At 38.6% G+C, this 27,511-nt stretch overlaps 1 protein-coding gene and 1 long non-coding RNA gene across 2 annotated transcripts in view; one reads left to right on the forward strand and one right to left on the reverse strand.

The window, feature by feature from the left end:
- The window catches only part of LOC306997308, a 413,102-nt gene that overhangs the window by 349,386 nt on the left and 36,205 nt on the right, over positions 1-27,511 (reverse strand). The window lies entirely within an intron of this gene.
- p2ry12 (purinergic receptor P2Y12) lies at positions 64-6,012 on the forward strand. Its single transcript, XM_079610660.1, has 2 exons — positions 64-322; positions 2,017-6,012. The coding sequence occupies exons 1-2, from the start codon at positions 315-317 to the stop codon at positions 3,104-3,106; spliced, it is 1,098 nt and encodes a 365-aa protein (XP_079466786.1). The 5' UTR covers positions 64-314; the 3' UTR covers positions 3,107-6,012.

Raw genomic sequence — 27,511 nt, forward strand, 5'->3', positions numbered from 1 at the left:
TTAATTCAAGGTCTAATGTGTTTCACCTTTGTATTTTCAGTGGTTTTAGGGTCACAAACTCTGATGCATGATCTCTTTGGCTTGGTCAGCACAAACAGTGTTGAACTGAAACATAGTTGACATAATAACAGATTTCAGACAGTTTTAAACTTCCTCTTGTGTCTGCATGGCATATCAGGAAGTAAAAAGCAGAAGGCAGAGAGTAAGAGAGTAAGATTCGTTTCCTTTCAGAAAGGTCCAAAATCAAGCTTGTTTGCTAAAACCATGAAGTGACTCTTAGACCGATCTCAAGGAAAACTCATCACATTGGAGTCATGTTGAGGTAAGTGTTACATTTTGCATAATAGTCTGACACTTCTGTGATTTAAAAAACAAGCAAATAATAATAAATTATGTGGACCATCACAAAATGTCTTACAGTGTGTAATTGTGTTTTGCTATCTTTACTTATTAATACATGTCTCTCCACTACTCTAAATGTTTTTTGTTTGTTTGTTTTTTAAAGGTAATAATTATAAGTTACCTTAAATGTTAATTTTGAAAGTTATATTTTAAATAATTCATAAAAAATAATCATTTCTATATATAAAAAAATCAGTCACACTGTATATTAGGTGTCTTTAACTACAATGTATTTATTGTGTTCCTATTGAGATGAGAAACGGGTAAGGTTCGGCAGGTTTATAGGTATGAGTGGGTAACGGTTGAAGGGAAGACTATCATTGATCTTTATATATGTAATTACAGAAATTTATTACAGCTGTAATTATGTGCAGGTATTTTTAGCTAATTAACGTTATTGCCTTGGACTAGAACGTACTGATTTTACTCATCATGGGTATAACTACTTCCACAACATTTGTTTGAGAATTTTTGTAATTTCTTCTGATTCCCCATCAGAATGAAATTTTGTTACACTTGTGGGGTTCCCAGTCAAAAAACACCAGCCTACAAAAATGTATAATAAATCGCTCAATACACTATATTATCACCAAAATATTGGGTTCAGTCTTTTTAACAGCTTGTTTTCTTTCAATTAGGACTGGTTTTGTATTTCTTTTTGTATTTGATTGATCGTAGGCCTCCTTGATTTGAGCTTATGCGCTTTCATTTTTGACCAAAAAAAAAAGCATTATTTGTGGGTAAGTTCGGCACATTTAATAATATTTACAAATATTCTGTACAATTTATCACATTAGTGTGCTAACCAGGAAGATTGTTTTAAAAGGCTTTTATTATCCATAGCTTTTAAATATCTCGTTATGCTATATTATTACCAAATATTGGATTCAGTCTTTTTTACAAAGTTTTCTTTTAAGTATTTTGAGTTTTGTAAATATTTTTTGAAACTAACTGATGATTGTAAGCCTCATTGAGCTTATATTGGTAAAAAATGACCATCCGTTGGAAATGAATGGGGGAGATCGAAAATCAGAGAATAATTTAGTGTTTAGTGTGCAGCCGCGTGTTCATGTTTACATATGTACATGTGTGCTTGCAAAGATAAAGACCTCGGACCTGTGCATGTGTGGACACACACACACACGTACACAAACAAACTATTTTACAGTATTACTTTCTTTTTCACAGAGATGAACTTTATCCTTAGATCATTGAGGCCTACGATCAATCAGTTTCAAAATGAAATACCAAACCTTTTATAATTTAAAGAAAACAAGTTGACAAAAAGATTGAATCCGATATTTGGTGATAATTTAGCATAAGCAACTTTTGACCAGGAACACAAAAGGTGTTACAGGGTTTTCAAAGGTTAAATGTAGTACATAGTAGCTAAAGACAATTTTATGATATGTCATTTGAATTATACACTTACGAGTCAAGAAGATTACGCCAAAAATTGTGGCCAATTTTTTTTATGTTTCAATGTTTATAAAAATCAATAAAGACTGTTTTATTATTTAAAAAAGATGACCTATGTTGTCTAAAGTTCTTTATTCACATACATAATGGTAGTATGCTATTCTAAATCTAGCCTGTGTGTATTTTATTTAACAGGAATTACACACCCATGGAGCTCCCGACAGCGCTGGCAGAAGTCACGGACACTTACTCCAACCAGAGCGACAGGAGCCAGTCTCTGGAGGCCTGTTCACGCGAGGGCGCTCTGAAGACAACCGTGTTCCCTGTCCTCTACACCATCCTCTTCATCCTGGGCTCGTCTCTCAACGGCCTGGCAGCGTGGGTGTTCCTCCGCATCCCCAGCAAATCTCACTTCATCATCTATCTGAAGAACATTGTTGTGGCTGATATTATCATGACCCTCACCTTCCCCTTTAAGATCCTCGGCGACGCAAACTTAGCAACTGTGGGTGTGCGTGTGTTTGTGTGCCGCGTGTCATCTGTGCTGTTCTACCTCACCATGTATATCAGCATCTTGTTCTTCGGCCTGATCAGCATCGATCGCTGCAGAAAGACCATGTGGCCCTTTGTAGGAACCAGCCGTAGACGCCTGCTCCACAGAAAGCTCCTCTCGGCCTTCATATGGACCTCTCTGTTGGCTCTGGTGCTGCCCAACGTAATCCTGACGAGCCGTCTTAAAACGTCGGGCCGCTTTAAATGCAGCGACCTCAAGACCGAGCTGGGACTGAAGTGGCATGAGGTGGTCAACCACGTGTGCCAGGTGATCTTCTGGGGGAACCTTGTAACCGTGATAATATGTTACACGCTCATCTCAAAAGAGCTCTACAAGTCGTACGCCCGCACACGAGCTCAACACGAGGCAAGGCAAGCAGCGGGCGTTCCCCACAGACCGCTCAACAAGAACAGCATTCAAGCAAACGTATTCCTGGTGTTGGCAGTCTTCTTTGTGTGCTTTGTTCCCTTCCACTTTGCCCGAGTGCCATACACTATTAGCCAGACACGAGGACAGATGTTCAATTGCCAGCAGAAGCTGTTTTTCTTCCAGCTGAAGGAGAGCACGCTGTGGCTTTCCTCCCTCAACTCAGTGCTGGATCCACTCATCTACTTCTTCCTCTGCAAGTCGTTCCGCACGTCCCTGTTTAACACCCTGCGCCTGTCTCCCGGCCGCTGCAGGGATCTCGGGACAGACTCCACCAGCGTTCCTGTGGACAGCACGCCGATATGATGTGCGGTTCTCCTACACTTCTACTCTTACATTTAAACTAATCTGCACGCTAGAACAGCAATATGCTACATGATGAATCAAACCTTTTAACAACTTCCACTCTCTTTCAAGAACCTACTTACCTCAACCTTGATTCAAATCAAGAGGTTTCACATGTCATGATTGGCTAGCGGAAGAAAGGATGTCAGGAGTGATCTCTTGCAGGTGTGATCTTGTTCAAAGCTTGTGTTGTGTTAAGATAAACATGCATGTCGTGTGCTAGTAGCAGAAGTACCTCTGATCCTTAATCATTTATAAAAGTGTGGGATCCATAGTATTTTGGTGAGTTAAGCATTTGCTGTCACTGACAAACCTTTAGTGCCAGGCATCCAGACATGCAAAAGTACTAACATTTTTCATGGAAATGAAAGTATTGTGGATATCACAGTATTACAGGAAATGTTTAAAGACATTACTGTAATGATGACACAGATAATCATTTTGATTTTGCAGCTCAATGCTGCTACATCAGTCATTTCCAACTCCACGTCATTGTGAAGTCAATATTTGTAATAAAAAAATAAAACCTGTAAAAACCAAACCGTGACTATGTGATTGTTGCAACACATGACTGTTTTTCTTGGTCTTGTGCTTCACAGCGGGACCAAAGTTGTTTCCCAAGCTGTCTGTTCGAGGGTTGTTAAACACTTTAACATAAAATGTAATGTTTTTAAGACCTAAACTAAAAAAATTCTACACCAGAACAAACGCACACAAAATACGTCTCAAAATAAATAATGTATATTTTCTTTCTTTCTTTCAATCAAACTGGAAAAACGTTTTTCCTTTAGCCAGTTTTCACTAAGTAAAGCTATGGAAGAATTATATTAAGTCTTTAATACAAGCCTTTATACACACGTAAATTGTAATATTTCATCTAGGACATCCATGACCACTTATTGGAGGCTAAATGGAATAAAATAACTTATTTGTGCAATTTATTCAAAGAAAAATATAAATATATTTAAAATGATGAATGAATAAAAAAATTCTGTCATAATTTACTCACCCTCATGTTGTTCCAAACTTTTATGGATGTCTTTCTTCTCTGGAACACAAAAGAATGTCTCTCTAAAAAAGAACAATCTTCAAAAAAATCAAAAACTTTCACTTTCGAGTGAACTAACCCTTTAACATTTTTACAGGACAACTGCACCATGAAGTATGTTCCACAGACTTGGAAAGACTCAGGAACTCCATTGTTATATTTTAATTATATTCACTGCATCTTCACCGCAGAACCTGAGTTTGTGAGTGGTGTGTCATGTCATGAACATGTCGGAAAAGCTTTGCTCAAAGTCTTAAAGCTGCAGTTAAACCTTCAAAAAATGTTCAGATCCCCACGTTCAATTAATAAATGACACATTAATTGAATTGAAAATGTGAAAAAAAATATACTCCGCTTTCCTGCAATACTGCAAAGTTGCTTTTATGTTTCATTGAGGTCAGAATTCCCCAAACTGTCCTATACGGTGCAATGTGAAACTGCTTGTGGTCTCCCGCATTCATATGCGGCCAATGGAGAAAAGTCTAGCCTGACTGCCTTTATACGCAGCAGCATGAATCTGCATCTACATCAACACAACCTAAAATCTTTTAGATCTTTTTAAAGACTCACGGGAAGCCTGTGTTCCTCTTTGGTGGAGTGAGGTTTGCCAATCTGCTGACATCATCAACGACTCTGTTCTGCGAGCGCTTACAGGAACTAATCCAGAACCATGTTTGTTTATATTTGGCATTGTGTGCTATGAATATTTTTACTCATGATAAATTGCTTGTAACGTTCCTTGTTTGTTAGCTGCTTTTGATAAAAAGTGTAGTTAATAATTCGATTTGTATGTCTTGTTGAAGATATCGCTTCAGAAGAAAAATGTATCTTCCTCCATGATCATCTAACCTTTAGAAACTGAAGATCCTTCCTTTATTGACAGACACCACGTTCCTCCTCTCTGAATTCTCCGTTATGAAGCTGAAGTAATTCCATTCACTTGGTTTCCTTTTACATGTTTGTTGCAGATAACTGCAAGTACACTTAACAAACCCCCATCACTGGCATTGCCACATAATGTTCAACCAAAGAGTAACCACATGGACAATCATTTCTTCACATTTTCCTGTATTATGCTCAAAACTGAGTGTGAAATATATATACAAATAAAGGATAATTGTGCAAATATGTTCAGAAAGTCTTGTCTTATTAGTAAAATCTTATATTTTATAATGTTGTGCACAATTGTACATAAGAGTAAGAGAAAGGAAAGTATGTAGTTTTTTATTTTTATTTTCAGTTTGTCAGTGAACGCAGAATGAATTTACCATGCTGAGTTTTTGGTTTCGTTCAATAGGGAGTTTTTGCCAGCCGCTGTTGCCCTTGTTTTGTGCACTGTGTGAATGTTTATTGTTCAATAACTTAATTGTGAAAAACAGTACTGCAGTAAGTTTTCTGTATAACAGAAATAACGAGAGTCAAAGATGTGCTGTTGTTCACGCTCTTGTAATCTTTATTACAATAATTGAACCACATGTCTTGTTCAAACCTGATGAATATTTCTATTTAACAATAAACATTATCCAAGACCTTACATGTGATCAGCGATATCAATAAACCATATATTTTGCATAACCAAACAATTGTTTTGGCTCTTATTTTATGCTTTCAATTATTTATACATCCTTAAAGCATATGAATGGGTTAGGCCTATATTTTAAACTTAGTCCCCATAAACTAACATTACAGTAGCACACTGCTTTTTGTGTTATTATACAATGTACCATTCATTTGAACTAAATACTTGAGCTAGTCTGCATGCAAAATAAACACTTTTGAGTTCAATGAGTATAACAAACATTTTTAACCAATACTGTAATCATTCTACAGACGAAATAATTACCGGTAGTAATAACTCTTTGATCCCCAAAAAACGGCAGTCACACAAAACATCAAAGTTCCTGCAGTAAACATAGCATTTGTAATCTTTAAATACAATATCATAACAGTTGTATGGGATTTCACTGAGCTTGGAGTATTTAATTAAGCTTAAAGTTAACATACAGTAAAACACCCAGGCCGGGTAAATTAAACGCCATTTTGACGAGAATATATTATCCCAGTTTCAGTAAACGTCCATAAAAGGTACATCAACACCCTCACATAGTAGATACACTCTCCTAACATGTTTTTGTGACATTATATCGCCACTATGACAAGAGCTACCCACCTAAAATAAATAACGAGACAGTCAAAGATGTGCTGTTGGTTCACAACGGAGCCGCTCCTGAGCGACTCTCAATAGCACATCGTCTCCCCCTACTGTCCACTCAGGGCATTTCATGTTATCAGTCCAGCATTTATATTACCTTAGAAGCAATATCATAAACACAAACAAATAATCAAATAAATGAAAAAATAAAATAAAGAACTATACCTGTGACTATACAGGGTGTCACATTAAAATAAATAAACAGTTCAGTAATGTTAGAGATAAAACCCTGAGCATATGGTAGCCTACTTCTAATTATATAAAGACACAAACCTGAGCAAAAGTATGTTATTTGTAGCAGTGTTGTTGTGGTTGTGACAGTTGTCTGAGCAGGCAAGAGCACAGATCTAAATTTAAAACACCCCAAAAGTGTGTTTGACATTATTTAATCACTGCTATGAAATTTGAAACATCTCAGTTAATTGATTAATCATATCGCAATGTCAAGCCTATGCTATCATATGAAGCAAAATGCTGCGATTTTATGAAATAAATAAATTTGGGCTGTCAACGTTAACGCATGCAATTCATTTTTGTCCAGTTTAACGCGTTAAAATATTGAACGCAATTAACACAGCATCCGTTTATTTTTGTCATCCGTTGGCTTGTTACATTATATGATACCGCTCTTATTTATGCAAATGCTTTTAAACCATTCATGTGCGACACGACAAAAGATTGCACTGCCTGTGAATGTCCTGACTGTGACACACAAACAAAAAGACACGCGCCAGTATCGTGCGCACAGACAACACGCCCGAATACAGTCCTCTTTCGTTCTAGAGCTTACAATAAAACACACAATTATGCGAAAATGTCTGTTTTGTCGAGTATCTTCATAACATAAGAGCAGTCTTATGATGAACATGAAGAGTTGTGAGAGAACGAGGCCCCGTTCACACGTACATGGTTATTTTGAAAAAAGGAGACATTTCTCTTCGTTTGTGCCCTTCGTTTACATGCAAACGGAGGATTCGCCTCTGAAAGCGATTCTTTCTAGAAACTCCGGCCAGAGTGGACATTTTGGAAAGCTTTGTTTGCACGTTTGCATGTAAACTGAGTAAAACGGAGTTTTAGGCCGCCGACGTCACGGTATTTGACTATTTTGGGGATTCTGATTGGCTGACGTAGGCTTGAACTTCTCGTTACACTACCACCTACAGGTTTGGCATGCTCTAGACGGCATATACACGGGTTCGTGTAAACGAACACTTTTCTGAAAACTGACAGGTGTGCACGATGTTATTTTGGAAACCGGAGAGGGTGAAATATCCGTTTATGAAAATAGCCGTCCACGTGTAAACGTAGCCTGAGGCGCATGTGAGATCCGCGTCTCTGTTATTACTTGCTGCTCTTGACTAAATAACATGTGTAGCTTTAATAAGAATTAGTCTAGATTTTATTAATAAGGATTAGTCTAATTTCATTTATAATTTATGCAGTGCGGACTGTTTGATAACTTTATTCAATTTCGGTAGCCTATATGTCCTAGGCCTACCTGTTATACAGTAAGGGCTCATGGAAATATGACATTTATTTTTTACTATTGTAGCCTACTATTGAGACAAATAACAAGTTTGCAGTAATGCAAAGATGTCAATATTTAATTTTGTAAAAAATATTATTTTATATACATATACATTTAATATTCATGACACCATTTGTTTATTATATCGTAATCGCAATATTGACCTGAATAATCGCAATATGGAGCCCTAATCTCAATACAGCCAGCCTGATGTAGCAAATTAGCTCAAAAAGGGAATATATAATTAATAATTAATCATAAATCGTTATGATCAATTATTGCCTACATATTTTAAATCGCCCAAAAGGGGAATACATAGCCCATGTATTTGTATCTATATATATATGGATAATTAATTACAACAATTTATAAGGGTGTATTCACACCAGGAAAGTCCGATAGTTCACTTGCTTTGGTCCGGACCAAATTATTATTATTTTTTGTTTTTTTCTGGTACGGTTCACTTTCACACTGCTCTTTTTGCAAGTGAACCAAAATTTGTAAACAAAACCACACGTGTGCTAAGGTCGTCCATTCATTGGACAAGGACTCTCAAGTAGGGAAATCAGGAAGTGCAAAAAAAAAATTTCCACTCTTGTTTAGAGCATCGCACACTCTCATATAATGTTGCCTACGTTTTTTTACTTTAACGCGGCACTGTGCGGGAGACCGCTCCCTCTCCTTCATCCGTTCAGTAAACATGTTGAACACATCAGTATTTGTATGTGTCCTCTCCAGCAGCTGTGCTACATGGGCTTCTGCCCAAATGTTAATAAGGCAGCTCGTCTCTTCGACGCTCCAGGTGAAACCATGACTCATTTTATCAAATGTAGTAAATCAACAACAGATCACTTTCCCATGACGCAACTCCGACTACGGAAGCCTGTTAACTCAAAGGTGCAGTGCTTTCTTGCAATTGGGTCAGTTCATGTTCACATCGTGAACGAACCGTACCAGAGTTCGTTTGGAACCGTACCGAGACCACCTCTTCAGCTGGGTCTCGGTTCGGTTGTTTGGTCCGCACCCAAGTGTGATTGCTGTATTCACACCTGCCCAAAAGGTCCGCACCAAGGGGGGAAACGAACTTGTGTTCGATTCAATCGAACCAAACAAGGCAGGTGTGAATACACCCATAATCAATTATGAATATATGGATAGATATTACTTCCACAGATCCACAATTTCAGTACTTACAAATCCAGATTTTTAACATCTAAGAGCTGGCAAACATTGACCTTAGAAAACAACCCCAACAACAAGCCACCATCGAAACAATGTTAATATTTAAATGTTAACTGCATTGAATCAACATCAAAACATGTTGAAATTTCATCAAAAAATCAATGTTAATGGTATTGAATCAATGTGGTGTTGGTCCGTTCTCAGAATGCTTGCAACTACAACTGACTAAAAGCCACACAGCCTGAAATCAACTGCAAATAAAAGACATTAAATCTCTCGATCTCACCAGAAGTTCTTTTTGCAAATTATCAGAGCTTTAGATGTTAACGATTTATCGAAAGTGTCATTATGGTGAGCAGTGTTTCCTTTAGTTGGGCAGTTTGACTCTTGGTGTTTTATGTGAGTTTGTGGTCTTTGTAAAAGTGTTTACCAAAACAGATTATCTGTTACAAAGAAAGCAAGAAACAAAGATGATAAGGTATTCATTTTACCATCATAAAATAGAAGAAATCACTAATCCCTGATCAAACGTCATTATGGTCGGCACCGATAGCCTAATGGGCAGCGCGCCGACACATAGGGCCGTTGCACTTTGGGTGACAATTTTGAATCCCGACTTGTGGACCTTTCCCGGTCCTGTCCCCCATCACTCCCACCTCGCTTCCTGTCCGCTTTATACTATCCTATCACAATAAAGGCAAAAATCACCAAAAAACATCTTAATTTTTTTTTTAAAGTCGTTTTAAAAAAGTAATTATGCTATTAATAGACTATATTCACCAGCAGTCATTTCATGCCACAGATTAGACAATCTGAGTTTTGATTTTTAACATTGTGGATTTGTTTTGTTTTAGACTCGCACAGACATCAAGAATCATCATATGAATCTCAACAATGGTGACACGTTTCATGCTGCAATGCGTGTTAGGAGCCACCATAGTATACAACTCATTGCTCCCAGCATGCATTGCGGCATAAAGCATTTCCCCATTGTTGAGATTCATGTGATGATTCTTGATGTCTGTGTGTGCGCCTAAAAAAGGATTCCTTGCAATATATTAAATCAAAATTCAGAATGTCTGATCTGTGGCAAGAAAGCTGAAAATCATGTATTGATAATTAACTACTTTTGGTCAGAGATAAGATTATTTAACTATTCTACTTTATGATGATAATTATATCACCTGATCATCTTTGTTTCTGGTTCCCTTTGCAACAAATGATGTGTTTTAGTAAACAGTTACAAAGACCACAAACTCTAGAGAACATTGCTAATTATTGATAAATATGCTAATTAAATGTATTTCATTGACATAGAAAATATTTGTTAGGGTAAGTTATATATTGGCTCAAGTTATAACATATATATGTGAACCCTTTTTTATTTTATTAGATGAATTTAGTTTTTTAGTGTGGATGTTTTCTCTCCACTAGTCTGAGGCCACATTTACACATAGCCGGGTATTTAGAGAAACGAATATTTCTCCCCCTCCGTTTTCAATAATAACATCGTGCACACAACCCGCATAAATACGCCGTTGAGCGCCTTTATAACTATGCTAAACCTATGGGCGGCAGTGTAGGGAGTAGTGGTGTCAACAATAATCGATTCAGCGATGCATCGCAATGCGGGGCATGCACGATTCAGCATCGATGCGGCAAAGTGACATAATCGATTATGTCACTGTTTATTTTCTGGCCTTGAGTTGGACAATAAAGTTAGGAAGTTTCGATTACTTCCGTGGGCATAACAACAACAACAACAATCAAGACGGCTGAGGCGGAGGGAGATGACCGCGATAGACGGGTAATTAAAAACGCACCCAAAGCTTGGAAAAGCGGACATCTGGGCACATTTCGGATTCTACGAAGTTAATGGGGAAACTAGACAAGATGAGGCTTAACACAGGAGCGCAGCTTCGCGGCTGAGACACGAATAGAACACGGCAAAACTGATGAAATGAACGCGGCAAAACTGATGAAATGAACACGGCAAAAAAATCTGAATTTTGGTCAAGCCAGAACGTATCGACCAATAATCGACTAATAGACTGGGAGATTACAGCCCTTGAAAGCAGTGATTTATGTTTTCTTTTTCAGGTTTGAAAATGCCATATACAATACCCTGTACCATTCAATTTTATTTTGTTTAATGACATTTATGTCGAAGATACAGGAGAGTGATAATACACACATAGTAGCCAATAAAATCTGTTGTTCAATAATATGACTGCTTGTATTGCCTCATGACTGATGAAAAATGTGCCTTGTTGTGTGCAGTAAAATTTTGATGCATCGCAATGCATCGTAGAATCGAATTGAATCGAATCGTTACCTGGTGAATCGTAATCGAATCGAATTGTGAGGGCAGTGCCAATGCACACCCCTAGTAGGGAGAAGGATAAAGCCATGCAAGCCAATCAGAATCCTCAGAATCGACAAGAGAGAACCTAAAACCCCGTTTCTCCCAGTTGACACGACAACATATAACCGGCGTTTTCAGAAATCTCCACTTTGGCCGGAGTTTTTAGAAATAATGGTTTTCTGGGATAAAAACGGCGTTTTCGTGTAAATGACAGGCCAAAATGCAGAGAAATATTTGCGTTTTCCCATCGTGTAAACGGGGCCTGAGACACTTTATGAAAAGCCCAAAATCTCAATTGCCAGATACATGAAGTGTTTTTGCCTATAGTGTCTCGCCTTAACACCAGAACTCCCAAGACGGTCATTTTGACCGTTTTTAAATTTGACAGTGTAATAAAATTAAAATTAAATACATTTTTAAAATAAAATCAATGTGGCTGTAGGACTCTGACTTTTCCTAAATATGTGTATATTTTATTGTGACACTGTTATTTTATTAAAATTCCAAAACACAAAACAGTTCTGACTATTTCTACCTAGAATGGCCATTTACATTTTTATTTTGACCGCACGCATTATAGATATCATAAGTCCGCTACATTTCCCACCATTGGTAATGAGTGTCCCCGTTGCACAGCATATTATATTGCTCAATATATTATATTGTACAAGAAGTGCACAAAAATGAGCAAGTTTTGCGGAGGGACTTCATCACGCGACTGGCGAGCGAACTCGCTCTGACCACATGAAATCAAAAGCCACACGACTGGTGGTGCGAGAGCCAGGACCCGGGCAGGAGCAGACGCAGATGGAGAGAAGGCGGCAGTGCCAAGTAAGGAGGAACTGCAAACAAAAATAAAACCCAAGGAGACATGTGCCAAATGTCACAAAGTGTGTGTGAGCTGCACACAAGGCGGTGTTTACCTGTGTGGACTGTGCGTAAGCGTCAGCTGATGCGGGGTGTTTGCGCCGTTCAAATGAGCGCACTTGAAGAAAACGTGTAAGCCTGATTTTGTTCAAATTCAGTGAAATTGACACTATAATCCGACAGAACAACATAAATAAGGTGGTTTTATAAAAAACCCGAGCTTCTAACTCCACCTGGAGCGTGTTATTTTGTTTTGCAAAAATCCACCGCTCCCGGATCATCAGGTCTAAACAGTGAGATCTGACTGTCAATCACAGGTTGTGCACAAATCACAGATCCCCCTCCCTCGCGCAGACGCGGACGTTACAATATCACATGCACACGACACGCCTGAAGTTCGCTTGAAGATTGTACGAAGCGTGATGGCAGAGAGAAAATCTAATAACAAGCTTCCAGTTCCTCGGTTATTGCTATCTATGGATAGATTAGCCAGGGCAGCCTACCTCCGAGTCTATGGTGTTGATCGATGCTGAAGAGACGCACGTGTTCACAGAAAATCAGGTACACACGCACTGACGATGTGCGGGTGCTCGGTGGTAGTGGGGGAGGGGCATGAGAGTTGTAAACATTCAATATTTTGTCTAAGTCCACTCAATCTGCCAGACTTGCCGACGGCAGCTTTAATATTTTTTGTTCACTGAAACTAATTGTTCTAAAGCAGTTCGTTTTCTTGTTTAGCTAATGTTCATGTTTTTTCTTAGCCTGTTTTTGTGTGTAGCTACTGTATTGTGCTGCATACGTGTAGGCCTACATGAAAGTTTTTACAATGTATTAAAATATATAGTGTTTTTGTTATTGTATATATGTTATAAGTTATTGTATCATAAGATTTGTTTTTATTGTACAAAGAAAATAAGAACATATTTATCAATTAGGCTGGAAAATACATTTTCACATTCATTCGAATTTAAATGTTGTGTCCTGATCTTTATTATTACCTATCATAACATTGTAGATTTTGTATTGATTATTGAACTTTTTTACAAACAGGGCTGTACTAAACGGCATGAAGCTTTGACGTTTCCTAACTTTTTTACATGTCTATTCGTGGTGAATGCGGTGAAAAAAATATGTTTGACGCAAAACTTTTCTCAGAGCTAGGCAGCACCTGTCGGGGCAATCTTTCTTTTGTGCTTGTTTTAAGGGCGATGACATCATAACATGACGACAGGAATTAAAAGCTTCATTGGAAAACTTAAAGGTGGGGTATGTAATTCTCTTTTTTGGCCATTTTTTCAAAATCACTTAAAATCCTATTCCTAACCCACTTACAGCCACTGAGTTAGAAGCACTGAAATAAAAATTAAGCAATTTAATAATCTGTGGAATGGGCAGGACTCGAAAAACTCCAGTCAATCATTTCCAAGACCACCTAGAATCATTGGACAGTAAGTGCGTCAATCAATCGGTCGTACCATCCCCCCCTCCATGTCCATGTTCTTTGAATGGGTGGAGTCAAAGGAAAGAAGGTAGGACCATTTGAGTTGTGTATTTTCAAAATCTGCCAATCGTTTTGCAAATCACTTACCCCACCTTTAAAGGTTCTCTAAGCGATCCTGGGTGACGTCACTTCTTGTTGACGTACGAACTATTGTCAAACAAAACGGAGGCTAGCTAGACCCTCCCTCCTCCTCATCCGCGCACTAACCCCCCAAACCCCACCCCCACCCCTTCTTGTCGGTTATTGGCTGGAACAGTTTGTTATGTTTCGTGGTGCGGGTTCGTCCAGTTTGTTTTTGTTGCTGTTTGTGGGGCCTGGGGTGTCTACAGAGACAGTGTTTTTTTAGAGTGTGTTCAGGAGACAGACAGGTAGCGGATAGTGAGGAGATATTTGCTGTATGTGACCAAAAAAATGTTGGCCTAAAAAAATGCGTGACATCGCTTAGAGCACCTTTAAAGAGAAGGTTCAAAGTAGATATGACATGACGAAAATGACATTCAGTACGGCCATATGAACGTCAAAGTATGAACGGTCAGAATGACCGATAGGGTCGTTCTAGTAGTTATTGAATTCCGGTAGTTCTAGTGTTAAACATGCATACAAGTGACAAAGCCATATAATGTACTTTTATTCACAGTAAGTTTCAATATTTAAATTTTCTGTAGGTGAAATATCTGAACATCAAAATTGTGTCTATGACTGCATCAGGAAAGGCATATGGCAGTGATCAGACTGGAACCGTAAAATACATTTGTGGAACGAGTCATTGTCAGTTCCACCTACACACTTACAAATATGAAAACCAGAAAATTTAACGGGAAATTCTCTCTAAATACCACAAAGAACACCGTGATTACAAAAATTGCCAATATGGAAGACACTGACACCAACTACAAAGCAGAAATATCTGATGATGATGTGAAATATCAGTCCACAAACTTCGAAGTCACTGCAATTGAAGTCTCTCAAACATGGGAATGTCCCATGTGCCGCAATTCCCAAGTCGACTTCAACAGCATCGTTGTGGCAACTGCAGATTGAAACAAAAAATAAGGTGCTACAGATGGGTTTTTGGATTCTGCCACAAAGGTTAGTGTCAAATGCCGTAATCTTGACCTATCTTAAGAAAGCCAATCTTAATCATCTCAGCCTAGATGCTGATCTTTTGGAAGAACACTTCATACAAGGTGGCCCATTTAAAGTGGGAAAGCAATGAGATATACACAACTAAAGTCTCCACAAATTCCCAGTACCAGTTCAAAGGGAAATCCTGCCTGCTCTTCAGCCTCAAACATTCCAGGTATGTGTCTGACAGATAAAGCTACAGCTACTTTTGTCTGTCTGAAAGCATTAAGTGGACGTTAACCCTCTGGGGTCGGCAATCGCGACAGCGCGATTTGCGCAATTTTTTCCATATAGCAGCTAAATAGACTTAAAATACTTCGTCATTTATGGTCATACAGACTTAATAAATATGAAACAAATAATCTGTGAGATGTCTGCTTTTGTAAAATAAAGAAATTAAACAGGGTGTGCTTTCTGCCTCTCCGTCTCGTAAACTTTTTTTTCTTGAGCACGTCTATAAACATAAGCAAAACTCAGCGAATACTTGTCACACATTTATGAGCTATACATCTTTATAAACATTTAAGTGTGTAGTTTTAAATTATCTGATTCAAAACGAAAATAAATATTCTCTGTTTAAGTAATTTGTATAAAACCAACAAGATATCCAGTTTCTCAAACGCTTGTTCATTAGTTTTAAAGGGCACCTATTATGGAATTTTGAAATTTACCTTTCATGTAGTGTGTAACATAGATCTAAGTGAACAAAAACATCCTGCAAAGTTTGAAATATGAAAGTGCACTGTATATAAAGTTATTGTCTTTCAAAAGTAAGAGTCGACTCTGAGTCATTTTTATGAATCGTTAGAAGACCGAAGCTTTTTCTCTGACTAGATGACGTCAACTTGTCAAGTTATTTGAATATGATACGCCCACTTATTGCGCTCCAAGGCCAGGGAAAACTTGAAAACATCATGGCGACTAGACGCTGTGTTCTGAAGTGCGACTCAAAAGCCAACTTTTTTCATCTGCCCACGGAGGAGCATTTGAAGACTAAGTGGCTACAATTCATACAGATGGTGCTCAACCAGAATGCCTATTACCGCCGCGCCAGCCACCGCCTACGGTAAAAATAATCCAGTCCGCGGTAAAAATAATCCAGTCGCATTTCAAAGTCATTCGCGAAATGACTGCCAGGTGGCGCAGAGGGACATTGTGCAAAACAGCAGCTATTGCCGTATTTTGACATGTAAGCGGGGTTAATGTCAATTAACAGATGAAATAGGCTACTATAGAACATTGTTTAGGACAGAAAAATAGAATCATAAGAGACGAGAACAATATAGGCTAGCCTTTATTTCATATTGTAGCCTACGCCTAGACGTCGGTGGGCGACATAAGCCTATTGCCCGTTGGGAGCAGCGTGATAAAAAAGAAATAATAATAATAACAAAAATAACAAACAAAAATAAATTAGGTGCAATGAAGCTGATTATTTTTTGCGATTCTATTGAGGAATGAGACGAATGAAGAGTGTTTTTCTGGAGAACACACACTGGAGAAACCGGGCATTTCTCAGTGAGTAAATTCATGGCCGAGTGGTAGAACTTACGTATCGATCATTTGGATAACACGGGTTCAAATCCCGGACAAACATAGACTATTGTACAATTTATATTAGCCTATTAATGCATGTCATAGCCTACTATTAATGCAGACAATCAAACAATTTTTTTATACAGGATAGCCTTTTTTTTGTTCCTAGCCTATAAAGAGTTTGTAAAAACATGGTTTTAAAGGGCACCTATTATGACATTTAAAATGTTCCTAATGTTTTTTAGGGAGTCCCCAACAACAGTTTTACATGCATGCAATGTCAAAAAACACTTTTGTTTTCGTATAATATGCATTTATTTTTACCGGATTTGCTCACCGACTCCCAAATGATTCGTTCAACGACTAATTTTTCCAAACCCCTCCTCTGCGCGACGCTAATCTGCGTTGATTGGTCAGATGACCCAGCAGTGTTTACAGAGATAATACTTATTGTTTAACACGGAGTACAATGATGCTTTTATCAATTAAATTGTGTTATAATAATGATTATAGCCCTCTGCTTTGTAGTTTGTAGTAAAAAACTAAAAATAAGATAAAGAATTTAATGTTATGTTAGTGAGCATAGCCCAGAGTTCATATTGTAAAAGCACAATCAGTCTTTGTTTGCATTAGCCCGATGCATAAACATAACGATTTTACAAAAAAAAAATGCAGTTACGTTACTACGAGGTATTACTCTATTCTTTAAGATAACTCCGAAAACAACGACAAACACTTCACATATCTCAATACAATTGCCATTGAAGACCTAGAAGCTAAACGGTGCTTACACAACAAACTAAATAATAATTAAGCATGCTACATAAAACATAAAAGCAACAATTATTAATAACACTTACAGATTTTGATACGGAGGAGGAAGCTGATGCAAATACACTTGGAACTGAACCTTCCTTCAATATCAGCCGGCTCGCGAATCCAAGATAAGTCATGATAAGAAATCGGCTATGTCTAAAGCCTTTAAATGTCTAAATATTATCTGATTAGGTAATCCGTATGAAACCGAGAGGTGCAGAGAATCTACTCAAACTATTATGTGAGCGCTTCCCAATGAGGAACGGAAAAGGGTAAAAATCTCGCTATAATTAAATGTAGTCTAGGCTAAATCACCCTGAATTAAATAGTAAAAACAGATCTTAATTTATTTGTCGAAATGTTTGCGATATTGTTTCATTTAAGTTCATAATTATTCTATAAATGTTATTTAGTTTAGCAGCAGCACGAAGCACTGTGGTTCGAGATTTATATATAAATAAATAAAAATAATTCACAAATCGCGCACCCTGGTTGTAAGGATCCAAAGATCCCCGTGGAATTTAACATTGAGTTGAACATTGTATTCATGACAACAAATGAACATGCGTTTGAACAAATGACATGCGTTTGAACAAATGAACATGCGTTTGAACAAATAAACATGCGTTTGTATTTAGGTTTGCTTGGAAAAAGCTGGCCCAAAAGCTATAGCGTTTTATTTCTTCAATTATTGAAATAATTAAATGTTTAGTAATAAACTTTTATGACAGAAATATTAGCCTACTAGCCTACATGTAGTCTAAATAATTAAATTATTTCATTATCAACACTTTACTAGCCTAATAATGTCTAGAATTAAGTGTGAATTGCGACTTCTCTTTGTTTTAAGTCGGTCTCAAACTCAGATAGCCTGTGGGGGGTTGGGGGTTCAGGAGGTGTTAAATGTTCTGTCTTTCATATGGAGAGTGAGCCTGATGACCAGGCAAAGGCAAAATACTTAAAAATCTCTCGATGTGTCCTGTAGGCCCTTAAATTATAAATATTGTAGTTTTATGTATTGTATTTAAAGGGGTTTCACACACACTTTCAGTTGAAGTGTTCAATCCATTTGTCTCAACTGGTTGTAGAGTTTTAATATGTTTGAGCAGTGTGTTTGTCAACAATCTGGCATTATCTAAACATGAACTATCGACGAAACGCGTTCTTGCCAACTAAACGAATGCAAGTGAGCAGCAGATACAGAGCTATTTTATTCGCGATCCACCTCGTTTTATTGTACGGTGAATTCAACCATTTATTGTACGGTGAATTCATTCTGTTTCTTTGAAGCAAGGCTAAATTATTTGTTACAGTTTTTTTTCGTGATTTGTATGGATGACACACAGCGACATATACAGTATTATCAGCTGTATGATGGGTTTTAAATCTGTAATGTTTAATTTCGAGAGAGACCCGGCGCGCGCAGTGCAGGGAGACTAAATAAACTAAAATAAAAGAGATCCAGAGAGAATCAAAGAAAAATGCATGATCTTAATTTATGTTGCTTTTAACTATTTTCGTTTTGTAGACTAGCCTACTGTTTTAATTGTTTATTTAGCTGCAATTTCTTTGGCAATACAAATTGATGTCGCAAAAATAAGATTCTGTTTCTTACTTAGAAAATAAACTCTAACTCGATGCAACCCTGTTTTAAATAAATAAACTGCCCCCGACACTTTATTTAAACCTTGAAATGTCCAGTGTAATGATAGTGGCTGGTTTTATGAAGTAGTGGCAACCCTGTCATGTTGCATATATGGTGCGCAGGTGCGGGTAGTAAGGGGCTAACGAGTTTGTCATAGGTGCGTTGTGGCAGCACGCCAATGTGAAAAGATCCTAATAAATCTTAACGTGACAGTTCATTTGATCTGGAGTTTGTCTGTAATGGAAAGCAACAACACAACCAAAACATGGTGTCAGAAGTGGTTTCAGAAGTGAAAGTTTGTGGATTACGTACATACGTGTGACGAAGAAAACAGAGGAGATGGAAGGATTACAGCCGCCACCGAAGCTTCAATTGTCCGGTAATGTTGCTAAAAATTGGAGACGATTCAAGCAACGATTTCTTCTGTATTTATCTGCGATTGATGGAGATCGTAAGTCAGAAAAAATGAAAGCGTCCTTGTTTCTTCATGTGGTTGGCGATGAAGCTTTGGAAGTATATAATAATTTCACTTTTGAAGAAGGATAGAGTTTGAAGTTGCAGCCGATAATGGACAAGTTTGAAGTGTTTTGCATACCCAAGAGAAATGTTACTTATGAAAGGCATCGATTTTTCACGTGCATGCAGAAAAGTGGGGAAACAATTGATCAGTATGTGACGGAGCTCAGACAGAGGAGTAAAACGTGCGAGTTTGGAGAGTTGGCAGATTCTTTGATCAAAGATAGGATTGTGTGTGGAATACCTGAAAATGGGTTGAGGGAACGGTTACTTCGAGAACAAGATTTGGACTTGGAGAAAGCCCTTTCACTTTGTAGAGCGGCAGAGACTGTAAAGACGCAAGCTAAAGAAATGTTAAATGAGACCTGTGCTGTGGATGTGGTAAAGAAGTATCAGACACCCAGTGTAAGTGCAAAACCAGCAACGCAACAGGAATGAAGTAGGATGGTAATTGATAAGCCTCAAAGAATGTGTGATCGTTGTGGGATGCAGCATCCACCGAGAAAGTGTCCAGCTTATGGTCAAAATTTCAACAATTGTGGTAAAATGAATCATTATGCACGTTGTTGTAAAAGTAAACGAACATCAAGCCAAGTAAATGCCGTTACTGAGAGTGAATTGGAAGAGTTCTATGTGGATGTAGTAGCAGAAGGTGGAGGTGAACAGAAAGAGTGGACTGTACAACTGCAAATAAATAATAGCACAGTAGCGTTTAAGCTTGACACTGGAGCTCAAGTTAATATCATTTCTGAAACCGAATTCAACCAATTAAGACCTAGACCAAAGCTACATGCTGCTAAATTAAAAGTAACTGGATACTCGAGCAGACATACCAGTGAAAGGAAAATGTGTTGCAAAAATGCGATATAAGGATAAAGTGCACAGTCTGTCATTTGTAGTGGTGCCGAAGGATTTTCAAGCTATTTTGGGCTTGTCTGCTTGCGAGAGGCTGCATCTGGTGAAAAGAGTGCTGGTCGTAGAAGAATTAAAACAGTCTGAACCTGAGTATGACTCAATCCTAACAGAGTATGGGGATGTGTTTAAAGGCTTAGGATGTCTGTCAGAGGAGCACTCAATCCAAATTGATGAAACTGTACCTCCAGTTATACATCCATGTCGAAAGGTACCGTTTGCACTTCAAAGACAATTAAAAGAAGAGCTGGATAGAATGGAGAGTTTAGGAGTGATACAAAAAATTGATCAGCCCACAGAATGGGTTAGTTCATTGGTGATTGTGGACAAGAAGAATGGAAAACTTAGAGTTTGTCTTGATCCTAGAGATTTAAACAGAGCGATTAAGAGAGAACATTTCAAGCTTCCTACACGTGAAGAGATTATAGCCCAGTTTGCAAATGCCAAATATTTTAGCAAACTAGATGCGTCATCAGGATTTTGGCAGTTAAAATTGGATGCTGTCAGCTCAACTTTGCACGTTTAATACACCATATGGAAGATATTGTTTCTTAAGGCTTCCGTTTGGAATTGCTTCTGCTCCTGAGGTGTATCATAAAACAGTGCACATGATTTATGAACACATGGAAGGTGTTGATACATCGATGGATGATATAATTGTCTGGGGAGCTTCGAAGGAAGAACATGATACAAGGTTAAGAACGGTTCTGGAAGCAACCAGGCGTGCAAATTTGAAGTTGAACAGAGAAAAGTGCCAATTGGGGGTGACTGAATTAACGTTCTTGGGTGACATCGTTAGTAGTGCTGGAGTGCGACCAGGTCCCATGAAGATTTCTGCTATCGAACATATGCCAAGACCGCAATGTGTAAAAGATGTTCAGAGATTCATGGGTATGTTGAACTATATGAGTAAATTCATACCTAATCTGTCTGAGAAGATAGCGCCATTGAGATGGCTAACTGAGAAAAAGAATGAATGGGATTGGAACCATGAACAGGAGTCTGCATGGCAATCTTTGAAAGTGATTTTAACTAGAGAGCCAATCTTGAAATTCTATGATCCCAAACGTTCTATTAAAATTTCAGCTGATGTGTCACAAGCAGGATTGGGAGCAGTACTACTTCAGGATCATGATGGAACCTGGCAACCAGTTGCATATGCCTTACGTTCAATGACTGATGCGGAGTGTAGGTATGCTCAAATTGAAAAATAATTGCTGAGCATTACTTTTGCTTGTGAGAGATTTCATCAATTTGTAGCAGGACAATCTGTGGATGTTGAAACTGACCATAAACCATTGATTGCATTGTTCAAAAAATCTCTTAATGATTGTCCATTGAGAATCCAAAGAATGATGATCAGATTGCAACGTTATGCATTAACTGTATTTTATACACCAGGTAAATTAATGTTCGTTGCAGACACCCTGTCCAGAGCAGTAGACCCAACTACACCCTCGAGTGAAAAGTTGACTGAGGATATTCAAGCATATGTGAACATGATCGTAGAAGCCTTACCTGTTGCTGATTCCAAAATGAAACTGATCTGCAAAGAGACAGAACAAGACCAAACACTTACTCAGGTGAAATACTATGTCATGAATGGTTGGCCAGATGTGAAGCAAAATTGTGTTGCAGATGTTCATGAATTTTGGAACTGTAAGTCTGAATTGTCTGTTGGTGATGGAATTCTGTATAAAGGAAACAAAGTATTGGTTCCGAAGAATCTGAGACATGAGATGTTGAACAAGATCCATGAAGGCCATTTAGGGATTGAGAAGTGTAAAAAAGAGCTTGTGAAGTCATGTATTGGCCAGGAATCAATCAGGACATCACGATTGCAGTGTCCAAATGTCAGACATGTGCCAGATATCAATTGAATAATCCAAGAGAGCCACTAATGTCGCATCCGGTACCTGAAAGACCATACCAAAAAGTAGGTGCAGACATTTTTACATGTCATGGGAAAAATTACCTTGTGATTACTGATTATTATTCATTTTATCCAGAAGTATGTGCGTTAAGCACCACCACGGCAGAAAATGTTATTTCATGCCTAAAATCAGTCTTTGCTCGACATGGAGTACCAACTGAAGTGTTTACGGATAATGGTCCTCAATTTGTTAATGCTAGTTTCCAGAGTTTTTCAAAAGACTGGGACTTCAGACATACAACATCAAGTCCATATTTTCCCCAGTCTAATGGACTTGTGGAGAAATCAGTTGGAGTTGTGAAAAGGTTGATGCAAAAGGCAAGAGATGATGGAAGTAGTTTTTATATGGGACTGCTTGCTTATCGTAGTACACCTCTTGAGTGTGGAGACTCCCCGGCATATCTTTTGATGGGACGACGTCTTCATTCTAATTTACCTGTGTCAGAGGATCTTCTTGTGACAGAAGGCAGCGAGAAAGTCAAAAAATTTAAAGAACAACAAAAGGCTAAACAAAAGATCTATTATGATAAAGGAACTCGTCATTTGCCTGAACTTCGTGCTGGTGAGGTGGTCAGATTTAAAGTTAAGACTAATACCTGGAATCATTAAGGCATTGTACTTGAACAAATTCAACCAAGGTCCTATAATGTTGAAACTGCAAGTGGCGTTGTGTTAAGGAGGAATCGTCAACATCTGTTGAAAGAGTTATCAGTGGAAGTAGAACAACCTGAGAAGACTGAGATACCATTGAGAAGATCTGTTCGTGAACGGAAATGCCCTGAAAGACTTATTGAAACATGCTGAAAGTTGAGAGGACTTGTTGCAAAAGACTGAACAATTATAGATGTGTAATTGAATATTTCAAATAATGTTAATATTGAATGGAATGTTGCAATTAATGTTTGTTAGTAATGAGTAAAAAAAAAAAAAAGAGAGAAGATGTATTTTTCAATTATTTTTATTTTCTGCTTATTTTTCAACCCTATTAGAAGAAAATAAACATAATCCTAGGTATTTATTTGAAACAGTGGCTAAACTAACGAAAAAGAAAGCTTCAAGCCCAGAAGCTTCCAAGAAACACAGCAGTAATGACTTTATGAACTTCTTCACTTATAAGATCGATAATATCAGGGACAAAATTATAACTATGCAACCGTCTAATACAGTATCGCATCAGGAAGTGCATTGTAGTCTCCCTGAGGGAAAATTTGATTCATTCATTGCTATAGGAGAGGAAGAATTTTGCAAACTCGTCAAATCATCTAAATCCACAACGTGCATGTTAGACCCTATACCGACTAAGCTGCTGAAAGAGATGCTTCCAGATGTCATAGATCCTCTTCTTAATATCATTAATTCATCTTTGTCTCTAGGATACGTACCAAAAACCTTTAAGCTAGCTATGATTAAACCGCTTGTTAAAAAACAGCAACTTGATCCTACAAAACTAGTCAATTACAGGCCGATCTCTAATCTGCCATTTCTGTCAAAGATATTAGAAAAAGCAGTATCCTCACAACTGTGTTCCTTTCTTGAAAGAAATGATATCTGCGAGGATTTTCAGTCCGGATTTAGACCGTACCATAGTACCGAGACAGCTCTCGTTAGAGTCACAAATGATTTGCTCTTATCATCCGATCGTGGTTGTATCTCTCTATTAGTATTACTGGATCTTAGTGCTGCATTTGACACCATTGACCACAACATCCTTTTAAATAGACTCGAACATTATGTTGGCATTAGTGGAATTGCACTAGCATGGTTTAAATCATACTTATCTGACCGTTATCAGTTTGTAGCAGTAAATGAAGAGATGTCTTATCAATCACAAGTTCAGTATGGCGTACCACAAGGCTCAGTACTAGGACCGCTGCTGTTCACTCTGTATATGCTACCATTAGGAGATATCATTAGGAAACATGGAATTAGCTTTCACTGTTATGCCGACGATACTCAGCTGTATATTTCTTCAAAACCTAACGAAACCTACCAATTCACAAAATTAACGGAATGCATAGCTGATATAAAAAAATGGATGACTAGTAATTTCCTACTACTAAATTCATCCGCTTGACTTCAATAAACAGTTACCTATCTAAGCATCAAGAATGGTAAAACATTTAACGCTGTCAGCCAAGGCTGAGATTCGATCTCGCATCGCGTGAAGCTCGTGCTGTTGCGTTGTCCACTGCGCTATCGTCGGTCCGCTGATAAGACGTTGCTCTTCCAAAGCCTTGATGTAGCCTAATATTTTTCTATTGCAATGTTTTGTGTTGAAATGTTTTCATTATTTATTAAATGTATTAGGCCTACATTTAATTTCAGTTACTAGAACCAGGAAGTATGACCATATTAGCCCCGTTCTGTCAACACTGCATTGGCTGCCTATTAAACATCGTATACATTTTAAAATATTGCTGATCACTTACAAAGCACTAAATGGTTTAGCTCCGCAGTACTTGAGCGAGCTCTTAACTTATTATAGTCTTTCACGTCTACTGCGATCTCAAAATTCCGGCCAGTTAATAATACCTAGAATATCAAAATCGACTGCTGGCGGTAGATCCTTTTCCTACTTAGCACCAAAACTTTGGAACAGTCTTCCTACCATTGTCCGGGAAGCAGACACACTCTGTCAGTTCAAATCTAGACTAAAAACACATCTCTTCGGCCTAGCATACACATAACACATTATAGACTTATATAATTAGGCTGCATAGTTTAGAACAGCCGGGACCGGGAACACTTCCCGTAAATCCTGATGTACTTGGTACATCATAATAAGGATGGCGTCTACGCTAATATTAGTCTCTCTGTCTATCCCGAGGTTTACTGCTGTCCACCGGAACCAGGCCGTATCCAGATCTGATGAAGGACCAGCGCCAGGACACGACGACGACGCCGCTGACCTGAAGTGTCAACCAGTCTCTCCTCCTCTCCACTCCGACTTCAACCAACCGGAACTGGACAAATACTCTGATTCATTCTGAACTTCATACACTGTTCACTCATTGGCCAGAGGAGAACTGGCCCCCGACTGAGCCTGGGTTCTCCCAAGGTTTTTTTCTCCATTCTGTCACCTGATGGAGTTTTGGTTCCTTGCCGCTGTTGCCTTACCTTCTGGCTTGCTTAGTTGGGGACATTTAATATTCAACAATATTATAGATCTGCCTTAAAAGTGGATGATGATGAAATTGTTTTTTTGTATTATTTTCATGTTATCACTGTGAAGCTGCTTTGATACAATCTGCATTGTAAAAAGCGCTATATAAATAAAGATGACTTGACTTGACTTGACATGTAATGATAGTGGCTGGTTTTATGAAGTAGTGGCAACCCTGTCATGTTGCATATATGGTGCGCAGGTGCGGGTAGTAAGGGGCTAACGAGTTTGTCATAGGTGCGTTGTGGCAGCACGCCAATGTGAAAAGATCCTAATAAATCTTAACGTGACAGTTCATTTGATCTGGAGTTTGTCTGTAATGGAAAGCAACAACACAACCAAAACACTCTGTTTTTAAAAATTTCTTCCTTTGCTATGGCGGGTAGCCTATCAATGTCAGTCATCTCAATTTTGTGAATGATTCACAAAACAATAATTTAGCAGATTAAAGATAGCTTAATCATTTTCATTTTCTGACGCGATCGGCTGAAGTGATAGTCTTATTTCATCAGTTTTGTCATCTGTGCAGCGGCTCTACTGGAATATGTCGCAAATTTATGTTGTAATGTGCCATTGATAAATAAATAAAACGCTTGACTTCAATAAACAGTTACCTATCTAAGCATCAAGAATGGTAAAACATTTAACGCTGTCAGCCAAGGCTGAGATTCGATCTCGCATCGCGTGAAGCTCGTGCTGTTGCGTTGTCCACTGCGCTATCGTCGGTCCGCTGATAAGACGTTGCTCTTCCAAAGCCTTGATGTAGCCTAATATTTTTCTATTGCAATGTTTTGTGTTGAAATGTTTTCATTATTTATTAAATGTATTAGGCCTACATTTAATTTCAGTCTTGTGATTATATGAATTCGTTTAACTACATGTTTCACTTGAATTGATCTGGTACCACATTGCAATCACTCTCAATGAGCCGCGGCGGCAGATTACGCAATAGAGAGAATAAACGGACACTTTTCAAAGTCTGCGACTGTAGCGCCTCTTAGCGGTCAAAGGCAGCAAATACACACCCGCAATTTTACCGCCGCGGGAACTCTCTGGAGTTTTGAAACCACTATGTGGTCAGAGCTTTGTGACCCACATGGGGAGGACATCAACGCCCTTGTAGTCTGTATCACGGACTATATTAATTTCTGCTATGAGAACACTGTGCCCACCAGGACGGTACGGTGTTTCTCAAACAACAAGCCGTGGATTATCCCGGACATTATATATATATAACCTTTATTTTACCAGGAAGAAAGCATTAAAGCTCTCTTAAAGGAGAAGAAGAGAGTCTTCAGATCAGGGGACAAAGCTGAGCTGAAGGCTGTACAGAAGAGGCTGAGAAGGAAGGTCAGAGAAGGGAAGGCCTGCTTCAAGAGGAAGCTAAACAGACAGCTGGAACAGAGAGACATTAGGGGGGTGTGGAGTAGCTTGAAGACCATCTCAGGTTTTAAAGCACCCCCCACACAGGTCGTGGGGGACCTTAAGTGGCTGAATGTTATGAATCATCACTTTAACAGGTTTGACCAGTCAGCCTCCCCTCCCCCCACGCAACTGCACCTCATCTCCACACCATCAGGACAAGGCACCTCCTCGGCCTCTCATATCTTCAGCTCACCTCACCTCACCTCTCACCCACTCAATCCTCAGATGGACTTCTTCACATCCCCAGCACTGATCCCCCCTGCTTACCCTTGTCTTTCACAGCAGTACAGGTGAGACAGGCGCTAAGGAAGATCAAGGTGAGGAAAGCAGCAGGTCCTGATGGCATCAGCTCCAGGCTTCTGAAGTCCAGTGCAGACCAGCTGAGTGGAGTTATGGAGAGGATCTTCAACTTGAGCCTGAAGCTGGGAGTGGTACCACAACTGTGGAAAACCTCCTGTGTGGTACCGGTGCCAAAAACGTTGCGCCATAAAGACCCCAATAGCTACAGGCCAGTGGCTCTTACATCACACTTGATGAAGACGCTGGAGAGACTGGTCTTGCAACATCTTCGCTCCACAGTGGGCCCCTCCAT

The sequence above is a fragment of the Phoxinus phoxinus genome (genome assembly GCF_949152265.1).
Source record: "Phoxinus phoxinus genome assembly, chromosome: 4".
Taxonomy (NCBI): Eukaryota; Metazoa; Chordata; class Actinopteri; order Cypriniformes; family Leuciscidae; genus Phoxinus; species Phoxinus phoxinus.